This window comes from Balaenoptera borealis, assembly GCF_965194805.1.
Source record: "Balaenoptera borealis genome assembly, chromosome: 4".
In the NCBI taxonomy this organism is placed as follows: domain Eukaryota; kingdom Metazoa; phylum Chordata; class Mammalia; order Artiodactyla; family Balaenopteridae; genus Balaenoptera; species Balaenoptera borealis.
The window spans coordinates 76,971,778-76,989,342 of record NC_138861.1 but is presented as its reverse complement, the minus strand read 5'-3'; the positions used below and the strand labels follow the sequence as shown (position 1 = coordinate 76,989,342).

General features: G+C 42.2%; 1 protein-coding gene across 7 annotated transcripts in view; it reads right to left on the bottom strand.

Moving 5' to 3' along the window:
* Positions 1 to 17,565, bottom strand: part of LNX1 (ligand of numb-protein X 1) — a 220,182-nt gene that overhangs the window by 116,968 nt on the left and 85,649 nt on the right. For 5 of the 7 annotated variants that reach the window (XM_082390554.1, XM_082390553.1, XM_082390555.1 and 2 more), the window contains exon 2: positions 15,165 to 15,657. The exons of 1 other annotated variant lie outside the window; for it this stretch is intronic. In XM_082390554.1, coding sequence (XP_082246680.1) covers positions 15,165 to 15,556 — 392 coding nt within the window. In that variant the 5' untranslated portion in view covers positions 15,557 to 15,657. Of the gene's footprint in view, positions 1 to 1,562; positions 6,297 to 15,164; positions 15,658 to 17,565 lie in introns of those variants that run through there. One more of the 7 variants, XM_082390557.1, reaches the window with a different exon arrangement.

The following is a 17,565-nucleotide window of genomic DNA, read 5'->3' as shown; positions in this document are numbered from 1 at the left end:
ATTTGTTACAGCAACCCTAGGAATCTAATACAGCAACTAACAAGGATAGCAGATGGGGGCTGGGGGTGGAGGTGGAGGGGCGCCGGTGACAAGGGTGGGGAGGAATGCTTTTTGGCAGTAGATTTCACAGATACCTTCGGCATCCATCAAGAGAGAGGAAAGGGCCTTTTCACCATCCCAATTAATTCTGCCATTGTATATTTGTCTAGAAAAGCTTCCACAATGTCATTATCACCCCGGAGATGCTCACTATTCAGGCTTAAGCTAGTTACTTTCTCTTTGAACCTTCTTATCCAAGGTGGACTGGGGTAACATTCCAATAAGGTAGGACCAGGAAATCCTGAAATGAAGAGTCCTCAAAATGAATGACGTGCCTCCAAAGACCCAGGTCATTCATTCTTTTCTCTACTTATGGAGCATTTATTGAGCATCTACTGTGCTGGGCAAATTGGTTAGTCTGGCTAACTATAACAGAGGCACTGGTTATATCTAAACACTTGGGGATCTCTATCTAAATCTGACCAGTCAAGCTTTTCTAGTCTGGGCTCTTCGGACTCTGTTTCTAGAGTCCCTCTTCATTTGCCCACTGACTCTAATTTTTACATAAGCCAGCTCTTGCTATTTTCACCTGTCTGGTGAGTAAGGAGAACTACATTTCTGTAAATTCTGCAAACACTGAGGCACACACAGCAGCACCTTTCACCTGATTGCTAGAAGCTGTTCACATCAGTCTGTAATCCTCTTTCTAAGCTTATTAACAAAAAAGAGCCAGAAAAATATCACTGTAAAGGTTGGAGACATGAGTCATTTCCTCTTACAAAATGGGCATAGGTCATGGAGGAAAATGTCTTTCTTTTTTAGAGAGGCATAATGAAATATTTAGAGGTAAAACGTTATGATGACTGCAATCTACTCCAAACCACTTCCGTAAAAAAAAAAAACAAATGAGGCAAAAGTGACAAAATGTTAATCATTAAATCTAGGTGACATCAATATGGGTGTTCACTGCAGCGTTCTTTCTGCTTTCCCATGTATAAAAATTATGAAAAATAAAAACAAAATGGATGTAGTTTTTTTTTTACCTATAGGGCTATCTTGCCTCTGTACTGATACTCTTTGTGTTTGCAGGTATGGAGACTGACTGTCTCAAAAAAGGATGATATCTGCTCGTAACTAGAAATGCCTGATAGAGACTGCACATCTGTGCATGCAGCCTCTGTTCTTAACTGTTCTTTGGTTCTATTTATGGAAGGAAGAGAAGACACATCTATTGAGAAAAAGCAGAGTACCAAAAAAGAGAAAGCAGTGTTGGCACAGAAGAAGGGAAGAAAATGCCTTGTTGGGAAAGCATTGCATCAGTAAGATGGTGTTTTTTTGTTAAGTCACAGACAGCTAAGCGCGCTGCTTGAAACTGCCGGCAGTGTGTTTTGTCCAAGTGCATCTAGTGCATGTGGAATTTATTCCTCTAAACCGACATACCAGCCAAGGAACGGACTCAGGTCCCACCCCCGACCATACCCAATACACAAACACAGGCAGGCACGGTGAGAGGGGGGACTCACAGTTCTGAGTACAGGAAGTGTAGGTTGCCCACATTGTCAGTGTAGTTGGCAGGGCTGAGCCAAGGCAGGACCAGCAACAGAAGCGCCTTCATTTTCCGATTAGAGGGCAGCTTTTTCCCCAGCCACCTTCTGTCTGTCAGCTGCAGGGGTCCAGCCCAGCCCAGTCCCTTTAAACAACCCTTGCCATGTTCCCACAATCAGTAGATCATAGAGAATCAGACTTAGAGCCCTGAGCTGGAGCTGTGCTGATAAATCATGGGCTCATAAGAGGATTGTGTGCTCTGATTCTCAGATGGGGAGATGTGAGAACGGAGGGACCCACCATGGTTGGCGAGAGGGCTTAGGCTGAGAGCAGACAGCAGGGAAAGGGACCTGGGACAGGGACCTGCCCCTCCTACAGGATGCCGACTGGTTCTTGGGAAGCAGCTGGTACATTTACATCACTGGCTGGGAGCAGATGGGCTGCAAGCTAATCTGTGTTGGAAGAGGGCATGAACGTGGCATATTCAGAGCCCACCGTGTGAATAAGCAAATACTCAGAAGCTGTCCTCCAGCTTGTTGGAGGAAGACACTGGATGAAATCAGCATTTTTGGAACACAGCTTGGAGCCCTGAGCTCAAAGTGAATCTTTGGATATTGTGACACAGGAATGTTAAAGTGAACCAACTCCACCTATACATGTATATTTAGAATATGCATTTCAGGTATTCTACCTGTCGCTGTCCTGACTACACTGACAGAGGCAAGAGAAGTGATGGTTTCCTTGTGAAGCTGCAAACTGTCCCAATGTCAGAATAGGCTGTGTCATTCTCTCTGAGACTAGTAAAGAGCCTTGACAGACAGACATAAAGTTCTGTCCAAACAGTGTACATAGGCTCCTGATCTGTAAGAACAAAAGTCACTCCATTCCTCCCGCTCCCCTGAATAATTGAATTAGGCTCTGATACTAACTGTCGGATTCTGGGCATTTCATTGAAGCTCTAAGCTTCAGTCATCTCACCTTTGAAATGGAGCTAATAATGCCTTACCGACCTGGTTCTGTAGAGGCTGGGCCATATCATCTCTTCCGGCGACGAGAGCTGTGATTCTAGACTGTACTGTCTATCTTAACACTAGGGCTACTTTGAATGCCTAAGTTCTGGAATGTCACAGAAGCCCCAGACTCCTCTCCTTCTAGCTCATATTATATTTACAAACATTAAAATCCATTTTGCTAACTGAAGGCCTAAACCTTAATAGAAATGGCTCAAAGGGATAGTTACATTAATGACAACCAAGCAATTACAGCAAACTCCACTTCACAGGAAGAAGACCAGACAAAAATCTCCAGGATGAGACCAAGTGCAATAAACAGTGTAGTCAGAGGGAATTTGGCATCAGAGGTCTGCATTCACCCAAGGCAGGGCTGAAAGAGTTAACTACGGTAGACCCTGAGAATGTACAGATTTAACTCCTACACTTTAGATCTGAGATAAGCAACCTTGAGAAAGCATGGCATCTATTAATTTATAATTTTTTTGAGGTCCTAATTTGAATTCCATTCTCTTTGTCTGGTATGCAAGAGTGAGTCAGATCTGGCGAAGAGCCGTAAAACGGAAATTAGGTTTGGAGTTTAGATGCTGTAGTCAAACAGGCTTGAGTCTGAACCCTAGCTCTGCCACGAATGAGCTGTGTGACACTGGGCAAGTTGCTTAACCTCTCTGAATTTCCATATCCTCCTCTGTAGAGGAAAGACAATGATAGTATGCTTAACTCACAGTGTTGTTATGAAGGTGGAATGAAATAATGCCTGTAAGAACAAAGGACTCAATGAGTGTTAGCTATTGTTATAAATGCTGTTATTAATAGTCACTAGTAATAGTGGATGAGACTAGCTGGCAGCTCGCTCAGCATCTATTTCCAAGAGGCTTTGCTATCCTGGTCCTGACCTTTCTTTCCTCCTGCTCTGTTAGGGATGTGACATGTTACAGTCTTTTCCTGAATATAGAGTTTCAGAGTCCTGGGACATACTCTTCTTGAATGTCCAAGATCTACTGTATAGAGCATAACTCATAAGCAACATCATATATGACATATGCTGCAGGCTTCAGAGTGTACTGGATTGTATTTCTGATAACCTTGGGCAGGTCAGATTGCTTCTCCAAGTCTCTGTGAAAAAAGAAGGATGTCTGCCTTTCACCTCCTTGTATTTCCATAGGATAAGATGCATAAATGGATATGATGCAATATAAAAATGAAGGTATTGTTTTTTTGTTGTTGCTTCTGTCGCTCTTGCAGAAACTGCTGGTTTCTTATCCAATATCTAATTTCCTCTTCTTCCTTTTAACAGCACCCAAGTTTTGTTCATGGTGGTGATGCTCTTTGCCTCTCCTATAGATAGGCAGCCATGTAACATGATACTAGCCAATGAGGTATAAGAAGAAATGACTGGGTGAGGCATCCCAGAAAGCTCTTTAAAGGAGGGAGTCTCACTTTGTACCTTGCATTTTGCCCTTCCTGCCTGGTTCTTTCTGCATGGAACTTGGATGTGATGATGGATTTTGAACAGCCATCTTGCAGCCATGAGGTGACAAACTTGAGGATGAATGCTAATCGAAAATCAGGAGCCTGGATTCCTGATGGTATCATGGCAACATCATACTAGTTGTGGGCTTCCTAGCCCCTGACTTTGTGTTAAATGAGAACAAGAAAACTTTTACGTAGTTAGAACAATATAACCTGAATTTTTTATTACCTGCCATCAGATGTAATCCTACCTAATACAATCTTTTGGAAATAAAATCCTACTTACAAATGCTCATGGATTGCTGTGTAGCTTCCTTGCTAGTAAACAGTCCTAACCCTAATCCTTGCACCCAGGCTCTGCCTGTCTGAGTCCTATTTATCCTTAAATGTCAGCTCAGACATCACCCATCACCAATCACCTCCTGTTTTCTTGTCTCTTTTCTCTTCACTAGACAGGGAACTCGTTGAGGGCAGGAGTTCTACTGGTCCTGTTCTCTATTGTATCCTTACCACAGTGCCTAGAACACAGTAGATGCTCAATAAATATTTGTTGAATGAAAGAGAGTTCAACTCAGTTAAAGAGACCATTTTTTGGACCAATCTTTCTTGATCAGAGGCAAATTAGCAAAAAGGGACTTCAAACTTTATGAGAGTGATGGCAGAGATTGAGCATGTATATGGATGGATAATAAAATGTCCAGGAAGAAAGGAAAAAGGTAAGGAAGATTTCTGGAAATAAGTGCCCAGGAGACTGTGGTTTCTTTAAAGAATTGCTTGGAACATAATCGATGGACACTCAATGGTTCTCTCAGAAAGTAACGCAAAGACATTGCCTCATCTCTTTCGTGCCCAGGAGAGCTAAAAGAGCAGCCCTCAGCCAGGTAGGGCCAGGAGAAAGTTGAGTTCAGGGTTGGAAAGTCACATGAAGGATGTATGTCAAACACAGTTAGGGTGGAGATGTTGACCCAGGCTGAAATGGCCAACAAGACTTGTCACCTGCCCACCTTTCCATAGGGTAATACTCCCCAGACCTTCACTCTGGCAGTAAAATCTTCCCTGCCCTGTAGGCAGCTAGCTGAGCCTGTGTTTCCGGAACACACTACAGAAAAGGGCCCCTGAGAGAAGAAAAGGTCAGGAGAGTTTCCAGGGTAGGTCTTTGGGGAAGAAACTTCCAGGACATTGGGCTTAAAGTTAATCAAGAAAATAACCCTAGAGAACCTTCAGTCAGGTGTGCTAATGCCATCACGTTTTCATTCAGGGCTGTTTTCAAAACACTGAACAATGAGCTCTTTATTCGTGCCAGTAAATGCTGAAGGAGGGTCAACTTCACTATCTCCCATTTTTATTATCTTCCATGAGAGAGAAACTCAAGAGCAACGTGACTTGTCCCATGAAACAATTCAGTGTGTACGTGTTTTCAAATTCTCTCTTTTACCTTTCAAAGGTCATTTTCTCAGAGGCAGAAATCATGGCTTATGTAGATTTTTCTTTCATTCTGGGCCTGGCCTGTTGTGGATCCTTGATAAATATTATATACGCAGATGATGATATTGCATAAAGCTGTAGCCTTGAGACTAAGATAACTCCCACTCAGGATCAAGGAAGGAAAAGCTTCGCCTCCACATGCCCTCTCACTGCTGGTCTGGGTCAAGAGAGATGCACTGAATTGACCCTCTACTGTGCCCTCACCATGTCCATTGCCAATGTCCCTTGGTTGGGGAGGCTGCCATTTGACTCAACAAGCCCATCGCCCTTGTGGGCATTGTTTAGAGTAGACCCATGTGACAGGAGTCTGCTAGCATCTAAGAGGGCAGAAGTCAACAGAATTATCCAGAAAATTCCAAACATTAGCTCACACGCTCAGATCTACTTCCACAGAAGAACTCTCTAGTCTGAAGTCAGAAATAGTTGTCCAAGTCATTGCTGGTCCAGCCAGGCATGCACACTCACAGTTGGTCCTACACGTTTCACTTCAGGATTTACATTCAACCCAGTGTCTGAAGTAGTAAGATAACAATGTTTACAAATGACATGGATTCTGCAGAAAAACAGCCAGCATCCCTGGCTCAAGTCTACTGTTATTATTAGCGTGATCCTATGGACAGGCCACGAACAGAGACCTTGGGAAAACAGTTCTCGAACACATGTTCTTTTCTAAAGGGACAATGGAAACATTCTAAATGTGATTCATTTCTGCAAGAGCTTAGTATTCAAGGAGCCAGCTGAAATAAATTCCCATTGTACAGGTGGAGAAACCTACATGCCAAAGAATTTTTTTTTTTTTTAGCTGCACCGCCTTGCATGCGGGATCTTAATTCTCTGACCAGGGATCAAACCCATGCCCCCTTCAGTGGAAGCCCAGAGTCTTAACCACCGGACCACCAGGGAAGTCCGAAAGAATATTGTTTTTAACTCATTCCATTTTAAATACTGAAACCAAGAATGCAAAAATGATAAATAAATCTGTCTTCTAGTACAAACATATGACCACACTCACACACAAACAGCCACCAACCTGGGGGCGTCATATAGGAATGTAAGGAGAACACTTGCCTCCTGGTAACCTCTGAGTTTTCCTAGTTTAAGGGACTCCAGAGGTAGCAACTACTTAATCTAACCTCTCTTCTAAGGGGAGGAGGAGGTAGTCTACCGGCCCAGTCACAGGCACAAGGCCCAAGAGGGCTCTAGAGTCAGGCTCTGGATTAGCTCCAAATTCTGAATCCTGGCTAATGCTCAGGAAGCTTGAGGGAAGGAAGTGTATATTAAGCATTTGATGACTAACAAATATAACATATTTTTGGAAATGTTGGTCTCAACCTACTTAGGAAGCCGAAGCGTGGAGAGACTCACAGCAAGCATGGGGCCCAACATCTCCCTTCCATGAGAGTTTCCTCCTCACCGAGGGTGCTGATGGGGCCTGTGAAGGACTCTGAGGCCGCAGCTCAGAGAGATGATTTCAACTAGCCTTGGGTTCTTTCCTCACTGTTGTCTTTCACATGTGCATCTCGTTATCAGCTGAGGGTTCAGGAGGTCTTTTTCCCAGGCTTCCTTGAGGTGTGTGGGTCACATGGCCTGCGTGGGCAGGGGAACGATATTCCCACTCTGGGCAGCTGAGGTGCACTTGTGTCATCTCTCTTCTGCACCCCAGAGGCCCCCCCCCACTGCCTCTTCCCAGCCCTTCCCCTGCACCACTTCTGCTCCGGCCTTGCTCTCAGATCCAGGTGCTATCTTATCCCCATTTTTAGGGATATTCTTGGCCCCAAATCAGTTCTTGATCAGGGGCTGAGGAAGGACTGCTGTGTTTCCACTTTCTCTCCAGAGAGTGCTCCTATTTCTTTCCTTGTCTCTCTCCTCTCTACCCTTCCCCCTGCAAAACTCCAGCGGTGGGCAGAATAATGACCACCATCACCCCCAAAGACGTCCACCTACTCATCCTCAGAACATGTGAATATGTTACCTCACATGGCAAAAGGGATTTGCAGATGTGACTAAGTTAAATCTTGAGATGAGGAAAGGAGCCTGAATTATCCAGGTGGATTCACTGAGTGGATCCCAGTGTCCTTATACAAGAAAGGCAGGAGGATTAGAGTCATAGAAAGAGATGTGGTGATGGAAGGAGAGGAGAGAGACAGAGAGAAAGAAGAGAAAGATGGGAGAAGAGAGAGAGAGATTTGACGCTGTTGGCTTTGAAGATGGAGAAAGAGGCCACAGGCCAAGGAACGCAGGTGGCCTCTGGAAGCTGGAGGCCATAAGGAAAGGGATTCTCCTCTAGAGCCAAAAGGAACTAACCTCCCAACACCTTGATGTTAGGGAGACCCATGTTGGACGTCGAATCCTCAGAACTGTAAGATAACACAGTTGCATTGTTTTAAGCCACTAAGTTTGTGATCATTTGTTAGAACAGCAATAGGAAACGAATACACCTCCCAAAACAAATATATAGACGGCAAGCGTCGGGAACACAGGAATGTGGGAGGGAGGTCTACCAGAGCCTTTTCTCCTGCTCATGCTCCTCACCTCCCCTACCCAGTGTGACCTCAGTCTTGGTCCTGGCCCCCCATCAGCATCTGTCTGCATCTAACCTCTGACCCCAGACCAACTCCCCCTCCAGACAATGCCTCTCTTACCTGGGTAAAACTTGCAGCAAAGGTCACACATAGACTCCCTTACCCCTTCTCCTCTGGCCACACTTCCTTCCGGGCAATCAGAGAAGAGCCACATCCTAGTTTACACACCAACAATCACAGAGGGTCAGAGGCAGCCCAGAAACCTGAGATAGATGCATTTGGTGCAACATCTAGGGGAGAAAAGTGAGTTCACTGACATAATTATACGGAAAACATGTGTGAAGCATTACACCCAGGCCATTGCTTTGGACTCAAACTTCCATGTTAGAGATTCTGCGTGTCCCCAAAGACAAAGACTCAGATTCATGACTTAAGGAATGTGACCTTTAGAAAAAACACCTGCACCTGCCTCTTGCCCTTGTTACAACAGGAACCAAGATAAATACCAGCTTCTAAATTTCCTCTTACAAAATAACTGTGGTATTATTGTTCACGCTTTATTAAGCACCTTAAATGTTCTAAGAGAGTGACTCCTATGCCCAAGACCCAGGGGTGCCCCTGGGCCATCCACACGAGGAACATTCAGGACCATGACAATTTGAGTGGACGAAGTAAGAGGCGAACAGGTAGAGTGGGTGATGTTGGCCACCAGCAGGAGCGGTCAGACCAGTGTTCTACCACCAGTGTGTGTACCTTGGCTGAAAAATTTGCAGAACAAATCACTTGAAGGACAAAAGGTTTCTAAATTTCTCCTTTTAAAAACTTAGTTGAAAATACCTCACATCTCCTCAAAGGAGAGTTGGATGTTGCCAATTCTCATACAGAGAAAATTCTAATAATCATGGGCCAAAGTGGGAGACATTTTTTCCTTACATAAAAAATAAGCAGACTTCCCTGGTGGTGCAGTGGTTAAGAATCCGCCTGCCAATGCAGGTGACACGGGTTCGAGCCCTGGTCCAGGAAGATCCCACATGCCGCGGAGCAACTATGCCCATGCACCACAACTACTGAGCCTGCGGTCTAGAGCACACGAGCCACAACTACTGACCCATGTGCCACAACTACTGAAGGCTGCATGCCTACAGCCCGTGTTCTGCAGCAAGAGAAGCCACTTCAATAAGAAGCCCGCACACTGCAATGAAGAGTAGCCCCCACTCGGGGAGAGACAGCAGAAGCAAGAAGAACTACAATCCTGCAGCCTGTGGCACAAAATCACATTCACAGAAAGACAGACAAGATGAAAAGGCAGAGGGCTATGTACCAGATGAAGGAACAAGATAAAACCCCAGATAAACAACTAAATGAAGTGGAGATAGGAAACCTTCCAGAAAAAGAATTCAGAATAATGATAGTGAAGATGATCCAGGACTTCGGAAAAATAATGGAGGTAAAGATCGAGAAGATGCAAGAAATGTTTAACAAAGATCTAGAAGAATTAAAGAACAAACAGAGATGAACAACACAATAACTGAAATGAAAAATACACTAGAAGGAATCAATAGGAGAATAACTGAGGCAGAAGAAAGGATAACTGACCAGGAAGACAGAATGGTGGAATTCACTGCTGCAGAACAGAATAAAGAAAAAAGAATGAAAAGAAATGAAAACAACCTAAGAGACCTCTGGGACAACATGAAACCCAACAATATTTGCATTATAGGGGTCCCAGAAGGAGAAGAGAGAGAGAAAGGACCCGAGAAAATATTTGAAGAGATTATAGTCGAAAACTTCCCTAACATGGGAAAGGAAATAGCCACCCAAGTCCAGGAAGTGCAGAGAGTCCCATACAGGATAAACCCAAGGAGAAACACGCCGAGACACATAGTAATCAAACTGGCAAAAATTAAAGACAGAGAAAAATTATTGAAAGCAGCAAGGGAAAAACGACAAATAACATACAAGGGAACTCCCATAAGGTTAACAGCTGATTTCTCAGCAGAAACTCTACAAGCCAGAAGGGAGTGGCATGATACACTTAAAGTGATGAAAGGAAAGAACCTACAACCAAGATTACTCTACCTGGCAAGGATCTCATTCAAATTCGATGGAGAAATCAAAAGCTTTACAGGCAAGCTAAGAGAATTCAGCACAAGCAAACCAGCTCTACAACAAATGCTAAAGGAACTTCTCTAAGTGGGAAACACAAGAGAAGAAAAGGACCTACAAAAACAAACCCAAAACAATTAAGAAAAGGGTAATAGGAACATACATATCGATACTTACCTTAAATGTGAATGGATTAAATGCTCCAAACAAACAACACAGGCTCGCTGAATGGATACAAAAACAAGACCCATATATATGCTGCCTACAAGAGACCCACTTCAGACCGAGGGACACATTCAGACTGAAAGTGAGGGGATGGAAAAAGATATTCCATGCAAATGGAAATCAAAAGAAAGCTGGAGTAGCAATACTCATATCAGATAAAATGGACTTTAAAATAAAGAATGTTACAAGAGACAAAGAAAGACACTGCATAATGATCAAGGGATCAATCCAAGAAGAAGATATAACAATTATAAATATATATGCACCCAACATAGGAGCACCTCAATACATAAGGCAAATGCTAACAGCTATAAAAGAGGAAATTGACAGCAACACAATAATACTGGGGGACTTTAACACCTCACTTACACCAATGGACAGATCATCCATACAGAAAATTAATAAGGAAACAGAAGCTTTAAATGACACAATAGACCAGATAGATTTCATTGATATTTATAGGACATTCCATCCAAAAACAGCAGATTACACTTTCTTCTCAAGTGTGCACGGAACATTCTCCAGGATAGATCACATCTTGGGTCACAAATCAAGCCTCAGTAAACTTAAGAAAACTGAAATCATGTCAAGCATCTTTTCTGACCACAACGCTATAAGATTAGAAATCAATTACAGGGAAAAAACGTAAAAAACACAAACACATGGAGGCTAAACAATACATTACTAAATAACCAAGAGATCACTGAAGAAATCAAAGAGGAAATCAAAAAATACCTAGAGACAAATGATAATGAAAAGACGACGATCCAAAATCTATGGGATGCAGCAAAAGCATTTCTAAGAGGGAACTTTATAGCTATACAAGCCTACCTCAAGAAACAAGAAAAATCTCCAATAAACAATCTAACCTTACACCTAAAGGAACTAGAGAAAGAAGAACAAACAAAACCCAAAGTTAGCAGAAGCAAAGAAATCATAAGGATCAGAGCAGAAATAAATGAAATAGAAACAAAGAAAACAATAGCAAAGATCAATAAAACTAAAAGCTGGTTCTTTGAGAAGATAAACAAAATTGATAAACCATTAGCCAAACTCATCAAGAAAAAGAGGGAGAGGACTCAAATCAATAAAATTAGAAATGAAAAAGGAGAAGTTGCAATAGACACAGCAGAAATACAAAGCATCCTAAGAGACTACTAGAAGCAACTCTATGCCTATAAAATGGACAACCTGGAAGAAATGGACAAATTCTTCGAAGGGTATAACCTTCCAAGACTGAACCAGGAAGAAATAGAAAATATGAACAGACCAATCACAAGTAATGAAATTGAAACTGTGATTAAAAATCTTCCAACAAACAAAAGTCCAGGACCAGATGGCTTCACAGGCGAATTCTATCAAACATTTAGAGAAGAGCTAACACATATCCTTCTCAAACTCTTCCAAAAAAATGCAGAGGAAGGAACACTCCGAAACTCATCCTATGAGGCCACCATCAGCCTGATACCAAAATCAGACGAAGATACTACAAAAAAAGAAAATTACAGACCAATATCACTGATGAACATAGATGCAAAAATCCTCAACAAAATACTAGCAAACAGAATCCAACAACGCATTAAAATGGTCATACACCATGATCAAGTGGGATTTATCCCAGGGATGCAAGGATTCTTCAATATACACAAATCAATCAATGTGATACACCATAGTAACAAATTGAAGAATAAAAACCATATGTTCAACTCAATAGATGCAGAAAAAGCTTTTGACAAAATTCAACACCAATTTATGATAAAAACTCTCCAGAAGGTGGGCATAGAGGGAACATACCTCAACATAATAAAGGCCATATATGACAAACCCACAGCAAACATCATTCTCAATGGTGACAACCTGAAAGCATTTCCTCTAAGATCAGGAACAAGACAAGGATGTCCACTCTCGCCACTATTATTCAACATAGTTTTGGAAGTCCTAGCCATGGCAATCAGAGAAGAAAGAGAAATAAAAGGAATACAAATTGGAAAAGAAGAAGTAAAACTGTCACTGTTTGCAGATGACATGATACTATACATAGAGAATCCTAAAGATGCCACCAGAAAACTACTAGAGCTAATCAATGAATTTGGTAAAGTTGCAGGATACAAAATTAATGCACAGAAATCTCTTGCATTCCTATACAGTAATGATGAAAAATCTGAAAGAGAAATTAAGGAAACACTCCCATTTACCATTGCAGCAAAAAGAATAAAATACCTAGGAATAAACCTACCTAGGGAGACAAAAGACCTGTATGCAGAAAACTATAAGACACTGTTGAAAGAAATTAAAGATGATACCAGCAGATGGAAAGATATAGCATGCTCTTGGATTGGAAGAATCAATATTGTGAAAATGACTATACTACCCAAAGCAATCTACAGATTCAATGCAATCCCTATCAAATTACCAATGCCATTTTTTACAGAACTAGAACAAAAAATCTTTAAATTTGTATGGAGACACAAAAGACCCCAAATAGCCAAAGCAGTCTTGAGGGAAAAAAAAGGAGCAGGAGGAATCAGACTCCCTGACTTCAGACTATACTACAAAGCCAGAGTAATCAAGACAATATGGTACTGGCACAAAAACAGAAATATAGATCAATGGAACAGGATAGAAAGCCTAGAGATAAACCCACACACATATGGTCAACTAATCTATGACAAAGGAGGCAAGGATATACAATGGAGAAAAGACAGTCTCTTCAATAAGTGGTGCTGGGAAAACTGGACAGATACATGTAAAAGACTGAAATTAGAACACTTCCTAACACCATACACAAAAATAAACTCAAAATGGATTAAAGACTTAAATGTAAGACCAGATACTATAAAACTCTTAGAGGAAAACATAGGAAGAACACTCTTTGACATAAATCACAGCAAGATCTTTTTTGACCCACCTCCTACAGTAATGGAAATAAAAACAAAAATAAACAAATGGGACCTAATGAAACTTAAAAGCTTTTGCACAGCAAAGGAAACCATAAATGAGACCAAAAGACAACCCTCAGAATGGGAGAAAATATTTGCAAATGAATCAATGGACAAAGGATTAATCTCCAAAATATATAAACAGCTCATGCAGCTCAATATTAAAGAAACAAACAACCCAATCACAAAATGGACAGAAGACCTAAATAGACACTTTTCCAAAGAAGACATACAGATAGTCAAGAAGCACATGAAAAGCTGCTCAACGTCACTAGTTATTGGAGAAATGCAAATCAAAGCTATAATGAGGTATCACCTCATACCAGTTAGAATGGGCATCATCAGAAAATCTACAAACAACAAATGCTGGAGAGGGTGTGGAGAAAAGGGAACCCTCTTGCACTGTTGGTGGGAATGTAAATTGATACAGCCACTATGGAGAACAGTATGGAGGTTCCTTAAAAAACTAAAAATAGAATTACCATATGACCCAGCAATCCCACTACTGGGCATATACCCAGAGAAAACCGTATTTCCAAAAGACACATGCACCCCAATGTTCATTGAAGCACTATTTACAATAGCCAGGTCATGGAAGCAACCTAAATGCCCATCGACAGACGAATGGATAAAGAAGAAGTGGTACGTATATACAATGGAATACTACTCAGCCATTAAAAGGAACGAAATTGGGTCATTTGTAGAGACGTGGATGAATCTAGAGACTGTCATACAGAGTGAAGTAAGTCAGAAAGAGAAAAACAAATATCGCATATTAACGCATATATGTGGAACCTAGAAAAATGGTACAGATGAACCCGTTTGCAGGGCAGAAATTGAGACACAGATGTAGAGAACAAATGTATGGACACGAAGGGGGGGAAAGCAGCAGGGGTGGTGGTGGTGGTGGGATGAATTGGGAGATTGGGATTGACATGTGTACCCTGATGTGTATAAAATGGATGACTTATAAGAACCTGCTGTATAAAAAAATAAATAAAAGAAAATTCAAAAAAAAAAAAAGAGTAGCCCCTGCTCACCACAACTAGAGAAAGCCCGCACACAGCAGTGAAGACCCAGTACAGCCAAAAATAAATAAATAAATAAATAAATAATATAAATAAATTTAATAACAACAAAAAAGATAAGCAATGCCCTCCAGGAAATCTTTTTGGGGACCAGGAGCCTCAGAGAAAGCTGCTCATCAGATTTTCCAGTATCTTTCACATTTCAAATGGACACAGATGAACTAAGCCAGTCACAAAAGTACAAGCATTGAATGATGCTTCTTATATGAGGTTCCTAGAGCAGTGAAATTCATGGAGACAGAAACTATTGTAGAATGGCGATTGCTAGCGGCTGGAGAGGAGGGAATGGGAGTTTTTTTTGTGTGTGTGTGTTTGTTTTTTTTTTTAATGGGTATGAAGTTTTAGTTCTAGAAGATGAAAAAAGTTCTGGAGATGGATGGATGGTAGTGGTGGATGCACAACTATATGAATGTACTTAATGTCACTGAACTGTAGACTGAAAATGGTAAATTTTATGTGACGTATATTTTAACAAAAAACCCCAGTCCTATAAACACACACACGCAACTCACACCCCACAACTCTACCACATACTGTTTCCTCACCCTAAACCACAGCCATTAATACCTAAGACCTTTCTTATTTTGAATGACTCCTTCCATTAATTGCAAAGCAGAAGCCAGAGAAATAGGCATCTCGGGAAGCAGCCGGGCCCTGGAACACCCCACCCTTCCAGCGGCCGCCCTGAGGGCGGGGCTTCACAGGATTGGCCGGGGAGAAGCCCCTCCCTACCTCATTTGAAAGTGATGGTCAAGGTCGCAGCGCTGCAGCACCTGCGCGCAGTGCTCTGTGAACGGGCAGGTCACCAGCAGCTTGTTGAGGAGCTTGTTGACCAGGATGCTTGATTTCTTGCAGTGCTGCAGGATCACAGGCTTGCGATCCACAGGGCAGAAGTCCTTCTCCACCAGGAAGTTGGTGAGGCAGAGTGTGCAGTAGGTGTGTCCGCACGGAGTGTCCAGAGGGTCCAGCAGAGCTTGCAGGCAGATGTGGCAAATGAGGTCATCGTCCACTTCTTCCGTGTAGGTGTAGAAGTGGTTTTCCTCAGGGGCGTGGGCTTGGCCGCACACCACACACAGCAGGGCAGGGCTGGCACCTGGGTCCTCAGCAGGGTCCAGCTGGTTCATGGTTGACTGGGTGGGGACAGGGCAGTGTGACAGGAAACCGACCCAGATAAACGATGTATCCTCCGGAGAGAATCAAGATCTTCTAGGAGCCATCCACAAGCCTAAAAGAAAACAAGACTGCTCAGCTTGGTTATGGGGTGCAAGGCGGCGCTGCCAGTGGACAGAACCGGGCCGTGACTCAGAGGGCCAGGGCTGAGTGCCCACTCAGGTGACTGACATGACCTGGGGCCAGCAGCCTTGCCTCCTTATGCCTCAGTTTAACCACCTATCCCAGCAGGAATAATATTTCCCTTTAACGTCCTCATGTTGGTGTAGTGAAAATTACTGGGGTAAGATCTGGGAAATGCCCAGAAATACACCCTCTGAAATGTAATTTGTTAATAAAATAGCCCAGTGATTTATAAAATTCTGTGTCAGAGCAGGACGAGAAGAAAAACAGTTAACGCTCTGATGGCTTTCTCGTATCTGTCTTCCCTACCGTTCTCCAAAACTCAGAAAATATAGGACCTCAGGGTCTTCAGCTAAATCATCTGAGAAGAAATGAGAGCTCCTGGGGCAGTTGTATTTTTACGATGACGAAAGCATTGTTTTCTTCTGTATGCGTTTCATTTACTCAGTCATGTAGTGGTAAAGTGGGTTCTGGAGCCACACCGCCTGGGCCAATCCCACCACCACTGTGCGCCAATGATTTAAGCCTCTGTTTCCATGTCTGTAAAGTGGGGATAATAACAGCCTACCTCAGAGGGTTGTTGTGAGGATTAAATGAGATATGAGGCATAAAGCTCTTAGAATTATGCCTGGAATATAGTAGGTGCCCAATAAATATTAACTATTCTTACATGTATTTGTTACTGAAGTCCTTCTGTCTCCAGTCTAGCTCAATTGGCCTGGAAACTGAAAGCTAGAGTTCCTCTAAGGGGTCTTTTTGCTTTGTTCTCATAGTTCTCTTTCATTCAATTATATATATATTTTTTCAAACTAGCAGAATACTATCACACTATGTATTTTCCTTTAGTATCAGAGTTTAAAATGGAGTTTTCAACATGTCTGATTAACATCTAGGAAGTCTCCCGATCAGTCAATAAACCTATTTTTTGGCCTTCAGTCATTTTTATTAATGGGCTGCAGTAATGTGAGATGAGTAACAATGATAATCATAAACATCTCTGTTTTCAAAAAACATTTTTTGAGCGCCAACCTTGAGCTAGGTAATGAGTTGGCTATGGGGGAGACTTTCAAGAGAGCTTTAAAGGACATGCCTGCCCTCATGGAGTCCCCAGTCTGGAGGAGGTGGACATGAACACAGTAATGAGAAGCCCGGGTAAGCAGTGCACACAGAGGTCAGCGCTAGGGGACTCTGGGTCAACGCTCATGACAACAAAGAATCCTGCAATACCCCAGCCCCCAACTCAACTTTCTTCTTTTCTGAAAGTAAATAAAATAACTTGAAGCTTTCCACAGGAACATAAGGACACATGAATAACCTAACAGGAAACTAGCCACGTTTGGAAACAGCACAGCTGTCATAAACTGCCTTGAAGTTTTTTCTTTTCCAAATCAAGTCCGAGGTTGTTTGTACAAACATAGCCTTTATCTCAAAAAGAAAATACATTGACTTCAAACTTTCACTGAGTCAGCTTCGTGTTTACATTTCTGTACTGCAGTAATATGGCTTGAAGAACGCTCTGGTCAAGAGGTGGAAGTAAAGTACCCTGAATGTGAAACATTTAGAAATCATAGCATTTTATTTAGCATTAAGAGAGATCACAGGCAGCTAAGGTAGAGGGTGCAGGAGGGGGTGAAGTTGTTTCTAGTCAAATTTCATGGAAAGCTACACAGCTTCTCTTTGTCCTCAAGGCTGATAGAAGGTACTGGAACCCCACAGGAAATGTTTTAAGTGGCATGAAAAACAGTTGAAAAATAAACATGAAAATGGAAATGGGCCACCCAAAGGTTATCATCTGCTATAGGAAAAGAAGTTCACATATTTTGAACTAAAGCTCTAGATC